General features: G+C 48.9%; 1 protein-coding gene across 2 annotated transcripts in view; it reads left to right on the plus strand.

Moving 5' to 3' along the window:
- The window catches only part of LOC126521449 (uncharacterized), a 31,328-nt gene extending 19,412 nt beyond the window's left edge, over positions 1-11,916 (plus strand). Inside the window, exons 2-5 of one of the 2 annotated variants that reach the window (XM_050170147.3) lie at positions 627-795; positions 6,590-6,642; positions 7,869-10,736; positions 11,619-11,916. In XM_050170147.3, the coding sequence (XP_050026104.2) occupies positions 768-795; positions 6,590-6,642; positions 7,869-10,736; positions 11,619-11,855 (3,186 nt within the window). In that variant the 5' untranslated portion in view covers positions 627-767 and the 3' untranslated portion in view covers positions 11,856-11,916. Of the gene's footprint in view, positions 1-572; positions 796-6,589; positions 6,643-7,868; positions 10,737-11,618 lie in introns of those variants that run through there. The other variant, XM_072288660.1, reaches the window with a different exon arrangement.
- Positions 11,917-15,600: the final 3,684 nt, after the last annotated feature.

Consider the following 15,600-nt stretch of genomic DNA (forward strand, 5'->3'; position numbering starts at 1 on the left):
GCTTAAGTTCTGTTCATCCCACATAGATGTTATTTGACACTTGTTGGGTACGTTCCTGCGTAGCGAAAAGGACAGATAGCTCTGTGTAAGATTGTGTCCCGCGTTGTCTTTGTACACGTTCTCTGTCCCGAGTACTTTGGTTTCCAGCATGTTATGTGACCATTTTTTTTTTTTGTCCCCACCGCAAAGCGCCTTGGCTACTTCACTAACTGCAGGCCGTTCAACGCTTTCTTATGGTGGTTTAGAGAACGTAAGCGAGTACATATATAGCTGGACCTAGAGTCGTGCGCAGTCGGTATAGTATACTCAATCTCCCATCACTGACCACTATACGGCATCGCACTGCAGAGGAGCGTGCCCCTCGACGCGTGACGCAAAGACAGGACGTTACCTAACCAGCGCTCGATGAAAGACGCTGCTCCGTGCAAGAACGCGGGCGCGCCATACCGCGCACGACCGCGTGCTATAGCGTCGCGACCGCGCTCGCGTGTGGTCCCTGCGCCGCTTCCGTAAAAGCCGGCCGCAGCCGCGGACCAGAAAAGGCCGGCGAGAGGTCGTTACCTGTCGTCGCCCGCATCCCGATGACACAACGGCACGCCACTGTCCTTCCTGCCCCGCGCATGCAGGTGCCGCAATCCGGTCAAGCGGGAGGCAAGGAGCAGCTTCCTCGGACACCGTCCCAAAGGAGCCGGAGGAGGTGCACGGAGAGGAGGGAAGCGACGCAGGAGAGTGTCGTCGGGCGGCCGGCTTTCCCAAGCCGAAGCGCCATGGGCCACCATGCCGCGGGGGTCACAGGTGAGTGAGACGGTTTTTGTCTCGTGCCGCTCGATTCTCCCCGGGGGACGGAAGGAAGGCGCCCGCGACGACCTTGTATAGGAAGGAAGAAGCGTCCGCTTCCTGGATCGCCGCGAACAGAGGAAGTATAGCGAGCTGTTGTGCCAGTTAGGTCTGCTCGCCCACTCGCGGGCACGGCGCTTTCTCATTTGAAGAAGGTGTAGGAACAAAGGAGAACCCGCCCGCGGCGAGACGCTTTCGCACTACCTGATCGCTTCCAGCCTCCTAACCAACCCCCTCGCATTCGCGCCTGCCCGTGGACGTTCTTGGGTGACCACAGGAGACGTGGGGGCACAGGCGACAGGACAGATACAAGCGTGGGTGACGCAGTGCGCGCCCGTGCGTTCCCTAGCAAATGGAAGAGCGGCGCTCTCCCATCCTATCTGAACCTACGAAATGACCGTGGCGGTGTTTATATTAAGGTCCCGGGCTTTAGTTGACGCTTACTTGACATGTTCGGTCGGGGCGAGTGGCCAAGTGGACGTCATTATATGAGCCTGCCCTCCCTACACACCGCGTTTCGTGTGTGTTTTGTTAATTTCTTCTTGTTATCTCTCAATACAGACAGGAATCTCTGAAGCTCGTCTTTGAAAAACGAGCTGCTGCTTGCGAACGCCGTTTGGAATAAGTGATCGTGTATGTATACACGCGTGCTCAGATACATTTACCTCAAATGGAGACGCCAAAGAAAGAAACCCTAATAGCGGCAGTATATGCGATTTCAGTGATAGTCTCCCCCTCTACCCGCGGTCTTATATAAAGACGACAAATAAGTACTGTTGACTGCAAATATTTAAATTAGGTGCTGCATTTGGGTGAGAAATAATTCCCTGTCTTACTCACCCCTTGGCATTCGCAACCAATGAGAAAAGGTTATTAATGGGTAGGAACCACATCGAACTTCGCTCATCACTATTGAGAATGCAAAGCGTGTCCCACAGTAACCGTCAGGATTACAAGTTCTGTACCAGACACCCGCCTTCATTAACTAGGGCGCTTACCCTCCCGATCTAAGATCAAAGTGTTGTACTCTCCCGACTGATAAGATTGCTGGAATTGCAACTTTCTTATGTGTTTCGTTTTGCATCCTTCTCACCTTCTTCGAAGACGTTTCTATACCTTCATTCCATTCACTGCAGAGTAGCTAACATATAGGCGAATATGCGCCGGCTAAGCACACTGATAAAAAAGAAAAAGAAAAAAGAGCTCTCGTGTCTTCAGCTGCATTTTAGACACAACTCGGGACGAAGCGCGTGATATTTTTCCGGTCTCGACTGTAAATGCATCGTGGCGAGAGCAGGTCGAATTCATAGACGAACCTCTACGAAACCCTACTACGGGATTCCAGGGGCAAGGCTGGCACCTGAGCGGTTCTCGAGTCGGTGGGATACTGCAGCAGCTACAGTGCGCTGCAACAACGCGACTCTGCCCGCTACGGCACAGCGCACTCTGGATCGTTATATGCTAGACATACGTCGGCATATTCATACGAGGCAACAACCAGGAAGGCACGCCGCGTGGTGCTGCCAACGGGGAAAGAAAAATAACGTCGCGCGGTCCACCCCGAATACTGCGAAACAGTGGCAGCAGCGTCCCTGTCAACTCGCCCCTCCGAAACGGTGACAGGTGTCAGCCGCCGAAAGCGTACGAGAGAAAGCGGGCGGCGGCCCCGTTACGATCAGGTTCGACAGTTCCCCACAGAGGAAGCGCATGAGGCTATAGACCATGTCTCGCCCAGCGTCCTCGCATCGACACAGAGCTCCGCCGCTTGGTGCGCCGTGTATAGTACGTCTTCGTCGAGACGAGTGCTAAAACCAAACAATAGCACTCTGTTCATATATAGAGAGGCTGCCGGTCTCGCCCCTCTTTGTGACGCGCAGACTCATTTGGCGCCGAAAGCGGCAGCGGGCGCGCTAACGAATTGAGGAGACGGTTGTTTTAGGCTTGTTCTCCCGGGCGATGCGAGTTGCAGCGACCTCGTTCGCTGCAACGACGCTCAACCTGTGCTCGTCGCGCACTGCTGTCACGTCACAGACCTGCTTGACGAACGCTTGACACGTTCGTTCGACACGGAGCTGTCTACTGCACGTTACCCTCCTCTAACGTGTTTGCTTTGCCGAAGGCCGCGACTAATTAAGTTCAGGATCGCTGGTATTGGTTAATTGCCGAAGTTTGATTAATTGCGCTTGCGCGCACGAAGCCTGTTGCTTTGTTTTAATATCCTGCACACCGACGGGTATACGTAGGATGCATAAGAGCCGGCTATCCCCATACACAGTTGATAAATACACGCGCACATGTCACAAACACACAAACATACTAAGTAAAAATAAACAAAATAAAAACAAAGGAAACTAGGAAAAACGACCCATATGTACCCGCATTAAGTAAGAGTTCGTGTACAGCGTACAAAAAGAAAAGCGCTACAAGACGCATAACAAACGAATGTCTTTTTTTTTTTTCAAGTAGTCCAGGCGTCAAACAGTCAATTCACATAGAGTTCCTGTATAGGCTGTCAAGGCACATTTCTATTTGGCAGGGCGTGACCCTGGACCAAGTGCTTTCGTAATGGGAAAGCTCACGTCTGTCGAAGTGGCTTAACTTATCTCGGAAATGGACTCGTTGTTGGTCATACTATGAACAATCTGTGAGTAAGTGTCCCACAGAAGCGTCCGAGGTGGAGGCATGTGAGCCCACGTTCAGTCGTAAACGGTGCAGAAGGGTATCTAATGTACAGTCAATATTTATGTGCACAGGAAATCGTAGACTCGATAAAGCGATAATGACGACTCTGCTCGTGAAACCACATATCTTTAGTCAGCGTCCCAATTTCCTTTCTTGAATTTCTCGCCGGACCTTCAACGCCACAATATGTCAGCGTGGCGTCACATATTTCCATACATTCTTCGATCTGGGCCTTTTTGGGGACAGAGGTTCACCGAACCTAACTGCCAAGTTGAGACCTTGGGCCTTTTAGAATGCAACGTAGCTCTTGTTCAGGGATAAATAATTAATAGGTGCGAGCAGACGCTGTCAAAATCCGTGACGTCGAGGCCAGCTCTTGCGGGGACGTCCAGGCGGTGTCGCCATCGGTCTTCCGTTCTCGCGTTATCTTCTGGCTCACCAAGCCTCCTTTCCCGCAAAATATTAAAATTTTCTTTCTCTACTTCAGGAGCCCTATCTGCTAATACAGCCTAACCTAACGAACCGCTTAGTGTAGCTCAAAGATTAATGATTCGCGCTCAAACTGTAGTCAGTGTACAGTATCACTTGCGCCAAGACAAACCACCGCTGCATTCGCGCGAGGCAAAAGGCAGCAGCTGATGCGAACGCGAACGTGTGCTGCCTGCGTCCAACATGCAGCGCTCGCAGCGACGACAGCGCATGCAAGTCGACGACACGGCTGACGACTGCCTTCGAATCACGCACGGACACCATTGCTTCTTTTCTTTTTTTTTCGCTTTGATTTCCTCGTGCATCCGCGGAGTGATCCGTGACACACCAGCACATATATAGCGTACACTTGCGACCTGAGCAGCGTGCGGCTCGAAGCCAGCTCAAGCGGTCGGCACGGACCGCTATCGCGCGCGAGGCTTGGGACCTGTTGCGTTAATGAAGTCGGCGAAGGCGTGTAACGGCTTTGGGACGCGCCACGAGACCGAACGAAGCCTTCGGAACACGATCCATCATGTCGCCCGCTGATGTCATTTTAGCGCGACGAATCCACGGCGGTATATATGTCGGTCGTCGCTCCGGGATGTAACAATGTGCCCGCTTTGTCCTGCGTATACGCAGAAGGCAAGAGCCGGGGCTCGGTAATGTGCCGACGGAATTTAGCGCCGTTAAACAATGCGGTAGAAAGGCTGTGAGATATGCGATGGTGAGATAGTGAAATGTGACAGCGCATGTGAGGAACCGGAAAAAAATATAGGCCAGCCAGAATCAAAGAGTTCAGGTGCAAGCTCACTGCTGTCAAGTTGCGCTTGCGTTTACAGTCCATCCACTTGACGATGACTGCGATGATGGCCTCATACCATGGCGCACACCCAAGAGGAGCCGACCAGAAATTGAGTGGTGCACGCAAAGAAAAAGCATTGACTGAATAGATATTTAAAGCTCAAGAAATTAAACGAAGATCTGAAAAATAAGGAGTGGGATTGAATGCTCTCTCTCCGCACTTCTTCTATATACTTCATCATCGTGTGCTTCTTTAAAATTTTATTCTGTATTTTTATTTCTTATTTTATATTTTTATTTATTTTATTCCCAGACTAAGGTAACGAATGCATTGCCGGTTACAGTGATAGCTCAGAGGCTGTAATGTTTTGCTGCTGAGTGCGAGGTCAAAGGTTTGATTCAGGCAGCGGCAGCTACATTCCGATCACATGGAATGAATATGAATGAATGAATGAACATGGAACTTTCGGCGCACGTTAAAGGAACCCCAAAGCGATCATTATCTGTGCGGAGCCTTCCACTGTACATGACGCCTCTCGCATCTTATAAGTGTTGCATTAGATGTCGAATCCCAATATAATTGTACAGGAACCGTCGGCGATGATTGTAAATACAAGCGAACAGCCCATCGCTTTCAGAAAGCTATTTACTTTATTAAAGGAATTACGGGCTTGACGGCGTATATTTGCTGCAGTGATGATATTTAAGTAGCGTTAAGTAGCGTACTAAATAAATAATTAAATAAATAAATAAATAAATAAATAAATAAATAAATAAATAAATAAATAAATAAATAATGTAAAACTGATGGATGAGCTGGAGGTACGATATGCTAGCTGGAATAAATAAGTACATATTAATTCCCTGCTAACTAAATAAAGAGAATGAAAGATAAAGAGAGAGAGAACGAAGAGAAGAAGACAAAGCGAAGCACATTATACTGGCGCTTCGAGTATACCGCGATCTAGGTGGTATTCACGGAGGTACTATTTGGGCTCCCGCTTTGTATTCGTCTTTCCGGGCATAAATCCCGCATATAACACGAGCTTACTGGTTTTCTTTTTTCCTGAAATTGCCACATCAGCTTTGCTTCTCGCATTGCATTCAAGCGCCAAAGGCATTAGGCGCTAAAATATTTTATGGTCGAATAGTACGCTCGTCAAATTATTTTATTTTATTTTTTTCTTCGTTTTTGCAGCACCTAGATTGCTTACAGTCGCTACTTTTTGCGGGCACATTTAGTAGCTGCCAGATTATTTCATTTAAGATTGACCAGAAATACAGAACGAGACAAAGATAATGTAAGCGGCAGTCGTCGCAAATCTAAGCCGAGCTCCACAAAACCTCACGGTAGTAATTAGAAAATTACATTGTGTCATTTTTCCATACTGAAACTTCAGGCGACATACAGGCAGCACTGCGAGGCTATAGTAGCTTCGAAGAAACGAAACCGCGATAACCGACACCTGCGATGTTAGGGGCCCAAAATGGGCAGACAGCGTAACAATTATGAAGCAACAAAAGAAACTGGCATTTTGTTTGCGCTTAAAAAAGGAAGCGGAAACAGTTTCCCTTCTTTCATTCCTTATTTCTTTAAACTGGATAGCCTTGAACTGCGAAGGTATACATGCTTCCATCTAGAGGCATACTTTTTGTGCATAGGGTTGAACTATAGCCACAAAGCAATTTTGTACGAAGCGATTGTCGGGAAAAGATGACGCATGATTGCTATATTAGGTCGCATGACTGCCTGATGAAATTTTCTTTTGTTTTTCGCTTCTTTATTTTCTCCTCTTAGGCCTCGTGCTCCTGTGCTTGGTGCTAACCAACTGTCCTGCTGCCAAAGGGGAAGTATGTGACTCCCTTTTTTATGTGACTCCCTTTTTTTTTCTTTCTTCTTTTTTTTCTCTATACCGGGTATCCCACAAAATTTGAGCCACATTGAAGATATGCAAATGCCACCAAAATGAACAGAACCACGGTGATGTTGTTTGCGTCGCTTGCAGATACTCAGATTATTTTTTGCATTCCGCCAATTACATAATTAGCCTGAATTATTTAACCAACTTCTCAACTATTGCAACTAGGTTAAAATTGTCAAAGAGAAAATTGTAGACCATCATGAGAAAATCCCGATACAGTTTCCTGTTGCTCAATACGTGCTACGTTGAAGTGTTTCTCCAAGCATGAGAGAAGCCTGCGAATATAAGCAAAGTCTCTCGAGCAGCCAGTCGCGTGGCAATATTTTGTATACTCGGGGGCTTCTCTCACGCTCGGAAAAACACTTTTATGTAGCACGTATTGAGCAACAAAAAGCTGTGTCGGGAGTTTTTAATGTTGGTCTACAATTTTCTCATTGACACTTTCCATCTCACTATATTATTTGAGATTAATTAGCAATAATTCTGTAATTATGCGGAATGCAAAAAAGTAATATGAGTGGCGCCGTCTAGCGACGACAAACACCAATACCTTGGGTCTGTCCAGCTACGTGTATTATTTGCACAATCTGAAGTCTTAGTGTACGATAGTTGGGACACCCTACATATTCCAGTTGTACTTGGAAAGGTTTAAATCGCTTACAAAGCACATGTTGCTCACGCTGTCCTCACGCCATTCAAAAACCTCGAAAGAATGTTCGATCGTCGAAGAATGTTCGAGATAGATAAGCGAGATAGGGGCAAAACGAAGAAAAATTAACGACCGTTATCGCACACGTTAAGAAAGTTATCCACGCAACAAAATATACGGGATGAGGAGAGGTGCTTTTTTGCATATATTTCTTTAAAGGAAACGAAGATACCGATAGGAGTCTTTGCTGCTTTGTGATGAGCTTGCGAATATTTACTTAATTTGCATAAACCGGAATAGGTGGAACTATCATAACCGAAACTTTGGCCAGCCTTTGTGAGGCGCTTTATCCCTATTTATGTAACTTCTATACCACAGCGTGCTACTTCATGTGTCGGCCCCCTTCTTGATTTTGGACTGTGTACTTAATATTTCGTAACAATGTATTAAATGCCGTTTTTATAACCTACCTGAACGTATATACTTTTCTTCTCTCTCTCTCTCAGCCGAAGACGGGCGCGCTTCCCGAAGATCGCGCCACGACTAGTCAGACGGCCACCGATGGGAACGCGACGCAGTCGTCCCTCGTGCCCCCACGAGCGGGCAGGCGCGTCATCGTGTACATGGGAAACCGGCCGTGGTTCTCCAGCATGTACGGAGCAGCCGACGCCAGCCGGACCGAGTACCACGTGCCTTCCTCCGAGGCCAAGCCGTCGACGGCGATAGTCAGAAGGAGCGACGCTCCCTCACTTTCGTCCAAGGAAAGTGGTCAGACCGGCGTCGCCCCCGGCCCCACCGCCAGCGACAAGGCGAACAAGCTCAGCCGCGCCACTCTCCTGGCCTCGGAGACCACGAGCAACGAGGCAAGCACAGAAGCCGAGAACGACAGGCCCGACCTCGTCGGCGAGCTGGACGTGAACAAGCATCCCCCTCCACCCCTGCCGCCGTTCAACGGCCCCAAGATCGAGTTCCGCACGACGACCGTGCACCACACGTCGCTGCCCAGAAACGACGACGTAAGCGGCGCCGGCGGCGATTTCCAACAGGACCGGAGAGAAGGCGATGCCGACGTCTCCGCGGCGGCGGTCGTCGGAGCTAACCGTCGCGCGGCCTTGCAGGAATCGACCGCCGGCAGGTCTTCTTCTGCGCAGCTGAGTGCAGCCAGACAGGAGGAACTCGCGGACCGCAACCTAAATTCGAGGTACTTCACGTTTGGTCCTGGCAGCGCTACGGCCGGCGGAGGCTCCAGAAGTAACAGTGCCTTCGGGACGACCGGAAGTGACGACGGCGAGTCGTCGCGCGACGACGATCCCTCACCGTTTAACGGAGGCGGTGACCGCTTCAACCAGCAACGCCCGACGTTCGGGGGAGGTCAGGACAACCGGAGACCATCTTTGCCACCGCTTCCACCTCCGCCGCCGCCGCCGCCTGCGCCTCCGGCACCTACTGCGTCTCCGCCGACCGCGCCGACTTTCGGAACCACCCGCTTCCACTTGTCGTTCCCATCGGCGCCCGCGATCTTCGGCAACAACAGCCTCGCCAACAGGGGCGACTTCCAGTTTGAGACGTCTCACGATCAGGACTCCTCGTCCGCTCAGAGAGACGGCGACGGCAGATCCGGTTTCACCAGCGCCGAACAGAGAACGACACCTCCGGTGAGAAGTCAAGCGTTGCGGCAGTTTCCGACACTTCCTGCATCACGTGCTCCTACTTCAGTGACTCCCCCTCCGCCGCGGAGAACTTCTAGCGCAGAACGGACTTTCCAGACGTTCGCAAACCAAAGGCAAGCGCCTTCGGTGGCTGGCGCTGGCGCTCCTAACGCGCCTTCTTCGGCAGGCCAAACGCTTCGCTTCAACTTCAGGGACTCCAACGGTCAAGCGAGGACGAACCCACCACCGCCACCTCCCAGGCCGGTTCAGACGCCAGTGACGAACTCCTTTGTCACGTACTTTACTAATTCGGATTCGAGTCAGCCGCAGAAGTCTGCACCACTAACGGACACTAGGGACAGGCAACAAAGTGAACCGCGGCTGAATTTCCGCAGCGGTAGCTTCCAGACGGCGCCACCACGTCCCCCGCCCCAAAGGCCAACATCGACATCGTTTTTCCAGGGACCGCAGGCTCCACAGATACCACGGTCATCCTTGAGGAACAACTTGGATGACAACAATGGCAGGTCGCGCGATTTCTCCGTACCTAACGCTAGAAGTCAGGTGACTTTCCGCCCGAACGTCTTTCCAGTAGACCCACCATCGAACACTTTCGCCTCAAACCAGAGGACGCAGAACGGATTCACTTCCAGTCCAAGGTCGCAAGAAGACTTTTCTGCCAGTCCACGAACCCAGAATTCATTCGTGCCAGCGAACACCCTGCCGCGGGGTTCTTCGACTCCGAGGAGCCAGAACTCCTTTTCGCCAGCGAACACATTGCCACGAGGAAACTTCCAAACTAGCCAGTCTCCCCGAAGCAATTTTCAAACACCTAGGCCCTCGAACAACTTCCAGGCAAACCAAAGGTCTCAAAACGATTTCTCCTCCAATTCGAGGCAACCGGACAGTTTCGATGGCAATGCCAGGAGCCAGAACAACGCTCAGGGAAACTCAAGAGTTCAGGATACCAGATTCCAGAGCTTCGGTAACAGCCAGAGCAACTTCCAGTCAAACGACAGACGACCGTCATCTTTTACAAGCAACCAGCCGAGTTCACAGTCACCGGCGCAGCGCTCCCAAGGCGGTTTCGCAGTTAACCAGAGGCCGTCCGACTCGTTCCAAGGAAACCAGAGAGACAGGAACGCGTTCCCAAGCAGCCCGCCAAGACCCCAGAACAACTTCGCGGGAGCAGACCAGTCGCCACGCGACAGAGTTCAGACAAGCCAGCGCCTACAGGAGGCTCCCCGTGGAAGACAGCAGAACAGCTTCCAGAATGCTCCTTCACCGCGACCGCAGGCACCAGTGTCCTCCCCTCCAGCCGTGAGGAACCCAACGCCGCAGAACAATAACAACGCGAATCCTCAGGACAACTTGGAACCGTTTCGCAATGACTTTCAGATCGCGCTGAGACAACGAGCGTTTTCAGCAACGACGGCATCGCCCGTGGACGGCAACGACGGTGGACGAAGGCCGACGACCACGCAGAACTTCCAGTCGTCGTCGCAGTCGAGCAATGCAGCGACAAGGAGAAAGACCAACAGGGTCGTCTTCATTCCCGGAAACTTTGGTGTGACTCCCACGCGAAGGCCCGACCCGTACCGGTCTAAACTTCCGGGACTCGCCGGTTCCGACTATCCGACGTACAGCGAGATTCCCTTCACGAACTTCAAGTGCTCCGAGCAGAGTACTTCAGGGATGTTCGCCGACGTCGAGGCTGGTTGCCAGGTGTGTGTGTGCAGTGGGCTGCTGTGTTTCATAAATATATAGGGCGGAACAATTTCGCGCGTGCCAGATTTCGTCAGACTGAACGACTTCCTTACCAAGGCTGAAAAGAAATGTAATGCGATGTATCAACGGTTTAGCATGGAGCCCCCGACCCCAACATTGTGACAAACACATCTTTCCACAAAAACTGCTATCATTGAACTTATGTCTAACGTTCTGGTCAAAAATGGTGTCCCGCCGAGCACAGCGCAGCTACTGTCAAGATCAGTATCCTAGGCAGTGCTTTTTTGCTCGTGTGTGGGTACTATTCGTACAAGTGAAGCATATCTATCAGCCATATCACGTTGAACACACCAGTTCTCGGGTGATCACCGAAGCTAAACAACATTGGAACTGTGCTCAGTCAGTGGTTAGAAGACTAAACGGTATGATAAAGCTAAGAGTTGACGAAAAGATGTAAATAAAAAAAAAGGCGACATGATCGAGTTAATGCAGGCTCCCCTCTCCAGAACTTACGCCCCGATGCGGCAGAGCCAAACAGAAAGGATGCTCTGTCCACTAATTAGACAGGCAGTGCATCTCTAATCTACGATTTTGCCAACTGTCTTGGTTGTTAAATGTCCTAAAAGTCGTAACAACTGTCTTGGTTGTTGTGAATCACCAGCTTGCCCAATCAGCCATCCTGCCAAGTCTTGTTTCGCCTTTCATGTTTCGAAAAAGTGAAACTACTGCCGAACATTTAGCGGAAGGCAAGCGGGGCTATTCCCTCGAAAAGTTGTTTACGCATACAAAGCTTTGAAAGCTACGCGATTCGCGGTGTAAGTGAGGTAGACGTTTACGTTCTCGTCAATTTCTTCTTTCTTTTTTTTCTGCAACTTGCAGGTCTTCCACTCGTGCGACAACAACGACCGACAGAAGAGCTTCCTCTGCCCCAACGGCACCATCTTCAAGCAGGAGCTCTTCACCTGCGACTGGTGGTACAACGTGGATTGCGATTCGTCTTCCAAGTTCTTCCATCTCAACGCAGAAATGTACACGACCACTCCGAGGCCCCAGCCACGGAACAGTCAGGACGACGTCGGCAGCCGATCCGACTCCGGTCGGAGCCGGTCCTTCTAGCTTTAACCATTGCCATTGTCATTTTGTATTCACCTTCATTTGCAAAACAGAGAGAGAGAGAGAGAAGAAGAAAAATAAAGGGGGGGGGTAGGTCGGGAATACTTGTTGAGCAGGCTGATGCCTTCCCGAAGCCACGAAACATAGCCAAGGCGCGCGCAACTAAGCACACATAGTATACGTGTATGTGTAAAAGATCTACATATTTCATCGCTCCATGGACAGGTAATTGTCTCGCACTTGCCAGAGCGGACTTGGAAGAGTCTTCACGCGGCCCAATCATAAACGTTTTGGCGACCGACGACTAAGAGTTTGCGATTAGTAGTTGTGCAATATTCGATTGAGTTCTTCCTGCACATTGTCTAAGCAGGCTATGCCAAGACACTTACTCGTCTTACGTATATATGTGCCACGAAAAAAGTCGAGGCTTGGGGAGGAAATTAGAGACGCGAATAGAGAGATCTCGTTGGAATGAAGGGGGCTTGTGCCAGCACAGTACCAATAGTTTCTACGGAACACTCGTGGTAACCAAGTCCGATTGCCAGTGCTTTCTTACAGGCTATAGACAAAAGAGAAAACGATATTGCTGACCATGTACAAATATGTACAAATAACTAAGCGGAAACCTTAAGTCATGACGGGGTCGTACGCATCGTTCGTAAATGCAAATTATGCCACAACGGTGTGCTCCGTTTACTGACCGTGGCGGTTGTACATCAAAATCGAACGTTTACAGTCTTGGACAAATGTCTACGCGCCACAGAAGCTGCGAAGATCACAAAGCATCAATTTCTTTTTGACCAAGGAGTGCTGTGTCAAAATGAGAATGCCTGCGCCTTCTTGCGTGCTACAGCGGACCCTGGCGCGCACCAATGTGTTTCACTCTGCGTGTCCAAGCTTAGCAAAAAGTGTTTCATTTTTTGAAGCTTCTATGTTTGTACACTTTTGACCTAGCGAGTTACGACGGTGCCTTTCCCGGGGCAGCACAGGGTTCACATAGATTGAACAGCTTATGCACTTTAACAAGCACTAGCTCAGGTCGACCTCTCTGTCTTTCATGTCAATAAATTCTATTCTATTACATATGAAGGAAGTGCAGAAAAATGCCACGTTTTTTTTTTTCACTTCGGTATTATTGCAGCGGATCGACGACTGTACACGCTGGTCCGAAATGTCAAGCGAACGTCAGAACGCACACTTGCAGACCTAAATAGATAAATAGGGAAACTCACGTCGGGATGTCGAGCACGTGATACGAAAATCTGTAAATCGAGCAACTCCCTGGAACTTCAATAAATATTTGTCGTTTTGTTTGATCGTTGAAATTTGAAATGTCTGATGGATGGAGGTGCATGCGAAGATGTCTCCGCGTGTAAACGGCAAAAAAAAAAAAAAAAGAAAAAAAAGGAAGGAACCGAATTGTGAGGACGCAACACTCGCCGGCACGGGCTGCTGTCGACCGGTTATTGGTTAAACCTTATTTTTGCAACGAACGGAATAAGTACACGTACCGAGAGGAAATACGTCATCGAGGTACGTATACACTATACTGTGACACTGAGTTAAAAGAGAACGACCGCCACCGCGAAGACGACGAAAAACGACTCGCCCTAGCTCGAGCACTAGCTCTTTTAATTGTTCCCTCTTTCAGATGGTTGCCACGTAGATAGAGCTTTATAGACGTAACAATACAAGCCCTATTAAACGTGTTTCCGGCGCATTTTCGAGAAGGCGTACTACGATGTCGACGGGCGGAATCAGCCATCACCTTGGTCCAACCCAGCAGGTTGCGTGGAAGTGTCACGCTGCCATCTGCGTAGAAGTGGACGTCGCACGACAGGAGGCACAGTTTCTCTCAGCGAAATATGTCCTCCGCGCGCATCTAGGTTCTCTACAGCTACACTGATTCAGTCTTTTCTCCAGCACACAAATTTCGAAAATTTCAAACCTCCCTGCCTTTCCCCTTTCTTCTCTCTCTATCCTCTCTCTCGCTCTCGCTCTCTCTCTCTCTCTCAAAGATTTCATTTTCAGAAGATTGCATGAGACCTTACAAACAGTTTACATATGCAGTAGGAGGTCCCATGGTTCAAAAAATATAGGCGGGACCGCATGCTTCGACTTGAAATGATCCTCTACTCGAAACCTTCCAGGAATATACATAAACTCTTCCAGCTCTTTCTAGACCAGACGGATGGATGGATAATCATGAGCAGTGCCTCTGAGACGGGCTTCGTAGCTGATACATTAAGATCGTTATTGTTACTTTTCTTCTGCGCTTATAATCGGCCCAAAAGGGGCAGTTTCCTTTAGCTCGGGGTGGCTCCGCGGCTCGGGGGCTTCTATCTAAATGCATGGGAACGAAGAAATCGTTTTCTCAGTAAACGTAGCACCGAATTCGATGAGGTTTGTTACATTTAAAAGGAAAAAGTTAAGATCTAGTTGATTATATAAATCAGATTATTGAAAATTGTAAAATTGAAAAAGAAACAACAATGACAAGAACAAAACTATCAAGTTTGACAATCTGGAACTCAAAAATGAAAAACAATATCACAATTCTGTAAACTTCACCTAATAATGCGCCTATAGCGGACAGAATTGACGCATGATACACCCCTCTGAATTATATACCAATAATTTGTGAGTACGACTTTGGAAAAACCTCGTAAACATCGTAACAAATTCACGTAAGCTGTAAATTCATAAATGTTTTCCGTTTTAGGTGCCCTCAACAGTTGCAGTTTATAGAACTGCGATGTGTGTTTTTCATGCAGAGTCATGGATTTGCAAGCGTCATTTTTCTACTTTTATAAACTTACCAAATTTTCAGCAATTCTTGTAGAAAAAATGTGAGGTTCTAAATAAAAATTCTGCTTGGTATAGAGTTACTAGAATTTAACTTACTCTCTCAAGTGCAACAAACCTCATTCACTTACTGTCCAGCAGTTGTCTAATAAGAGCATTTCTGCATGTTACATGTATCCAGATAGAGCAATTGGCGTTGGCCATGAGCCAAGGTTTCGTCATTGGCTGCATCGCTGCGCTGCTGAGAACGTGGTCGCGAGTTCGATCCCTACCGCGGCAGTGGCTCTCCGATAGGGGCGGAATGCAAAACGCTCTTGTATATACCGTGCATTGGGAGCGCGTTAAGAAAGCTAGGGGTGTTCAACGTTAATTCGGAGTCCACCGCTTCGGGCTGCCTCTTAATCATATCGTTGTTTGGGCACGTATAACCCCAAAATTGAATGTACTTCACTGATGTTGCGTTACATCAGCTATTACGCGATCCTGCAGCCGTTTCATACCTATTCTCCACCGCAGATTCGTCAGCTTTTCCTTTGTTATCGTTGAAGCACAAGGCATTTGACAAGGCCACTGACACGTATCGAACTACGTCTTTGTTTACTTCTGGGTGTAGTACATGCAACACGGTGACAAAGTGTGCTATACGGGTTCAGCACTATTTACACGCGCTACGCGTGCATGCATAGTTTTATCGGCAAATTTTCTCCCTTGGCAGCGAGTTCTCAGACAACCTGATCTGGCTTCGAATAGTAGCTCACTGACACGACTGTCCTTTGAATGAACGTAAAAAAATATGTTCTTTTTTTATTCCATTCTTTGCGGTTTGATATAGTTCATCCCTGGCTCCTTACCCATCGAGCCTATTCAGCAAACTGTTCCTGTCTCTCTAACTTACGTTTATAATTAGTCCCCTCTTCCTCATCACTGTCCATGCTGTTAACGT

The sequence above is a fragment of the Dermacentor andersoni genome, chromosome 6, assembly GCF_023375885.2.
Source record: "Dermacentor andersoni chromosome 6, qqDerAnde1_hic_scaffold, whole genome shotgun sequence".
NCBI lineage: Eukaryota > Metazoa > Arthropoda > Arachnida > Ixodida > Ixodidae > Dermacentor > Dermacentor andersoni.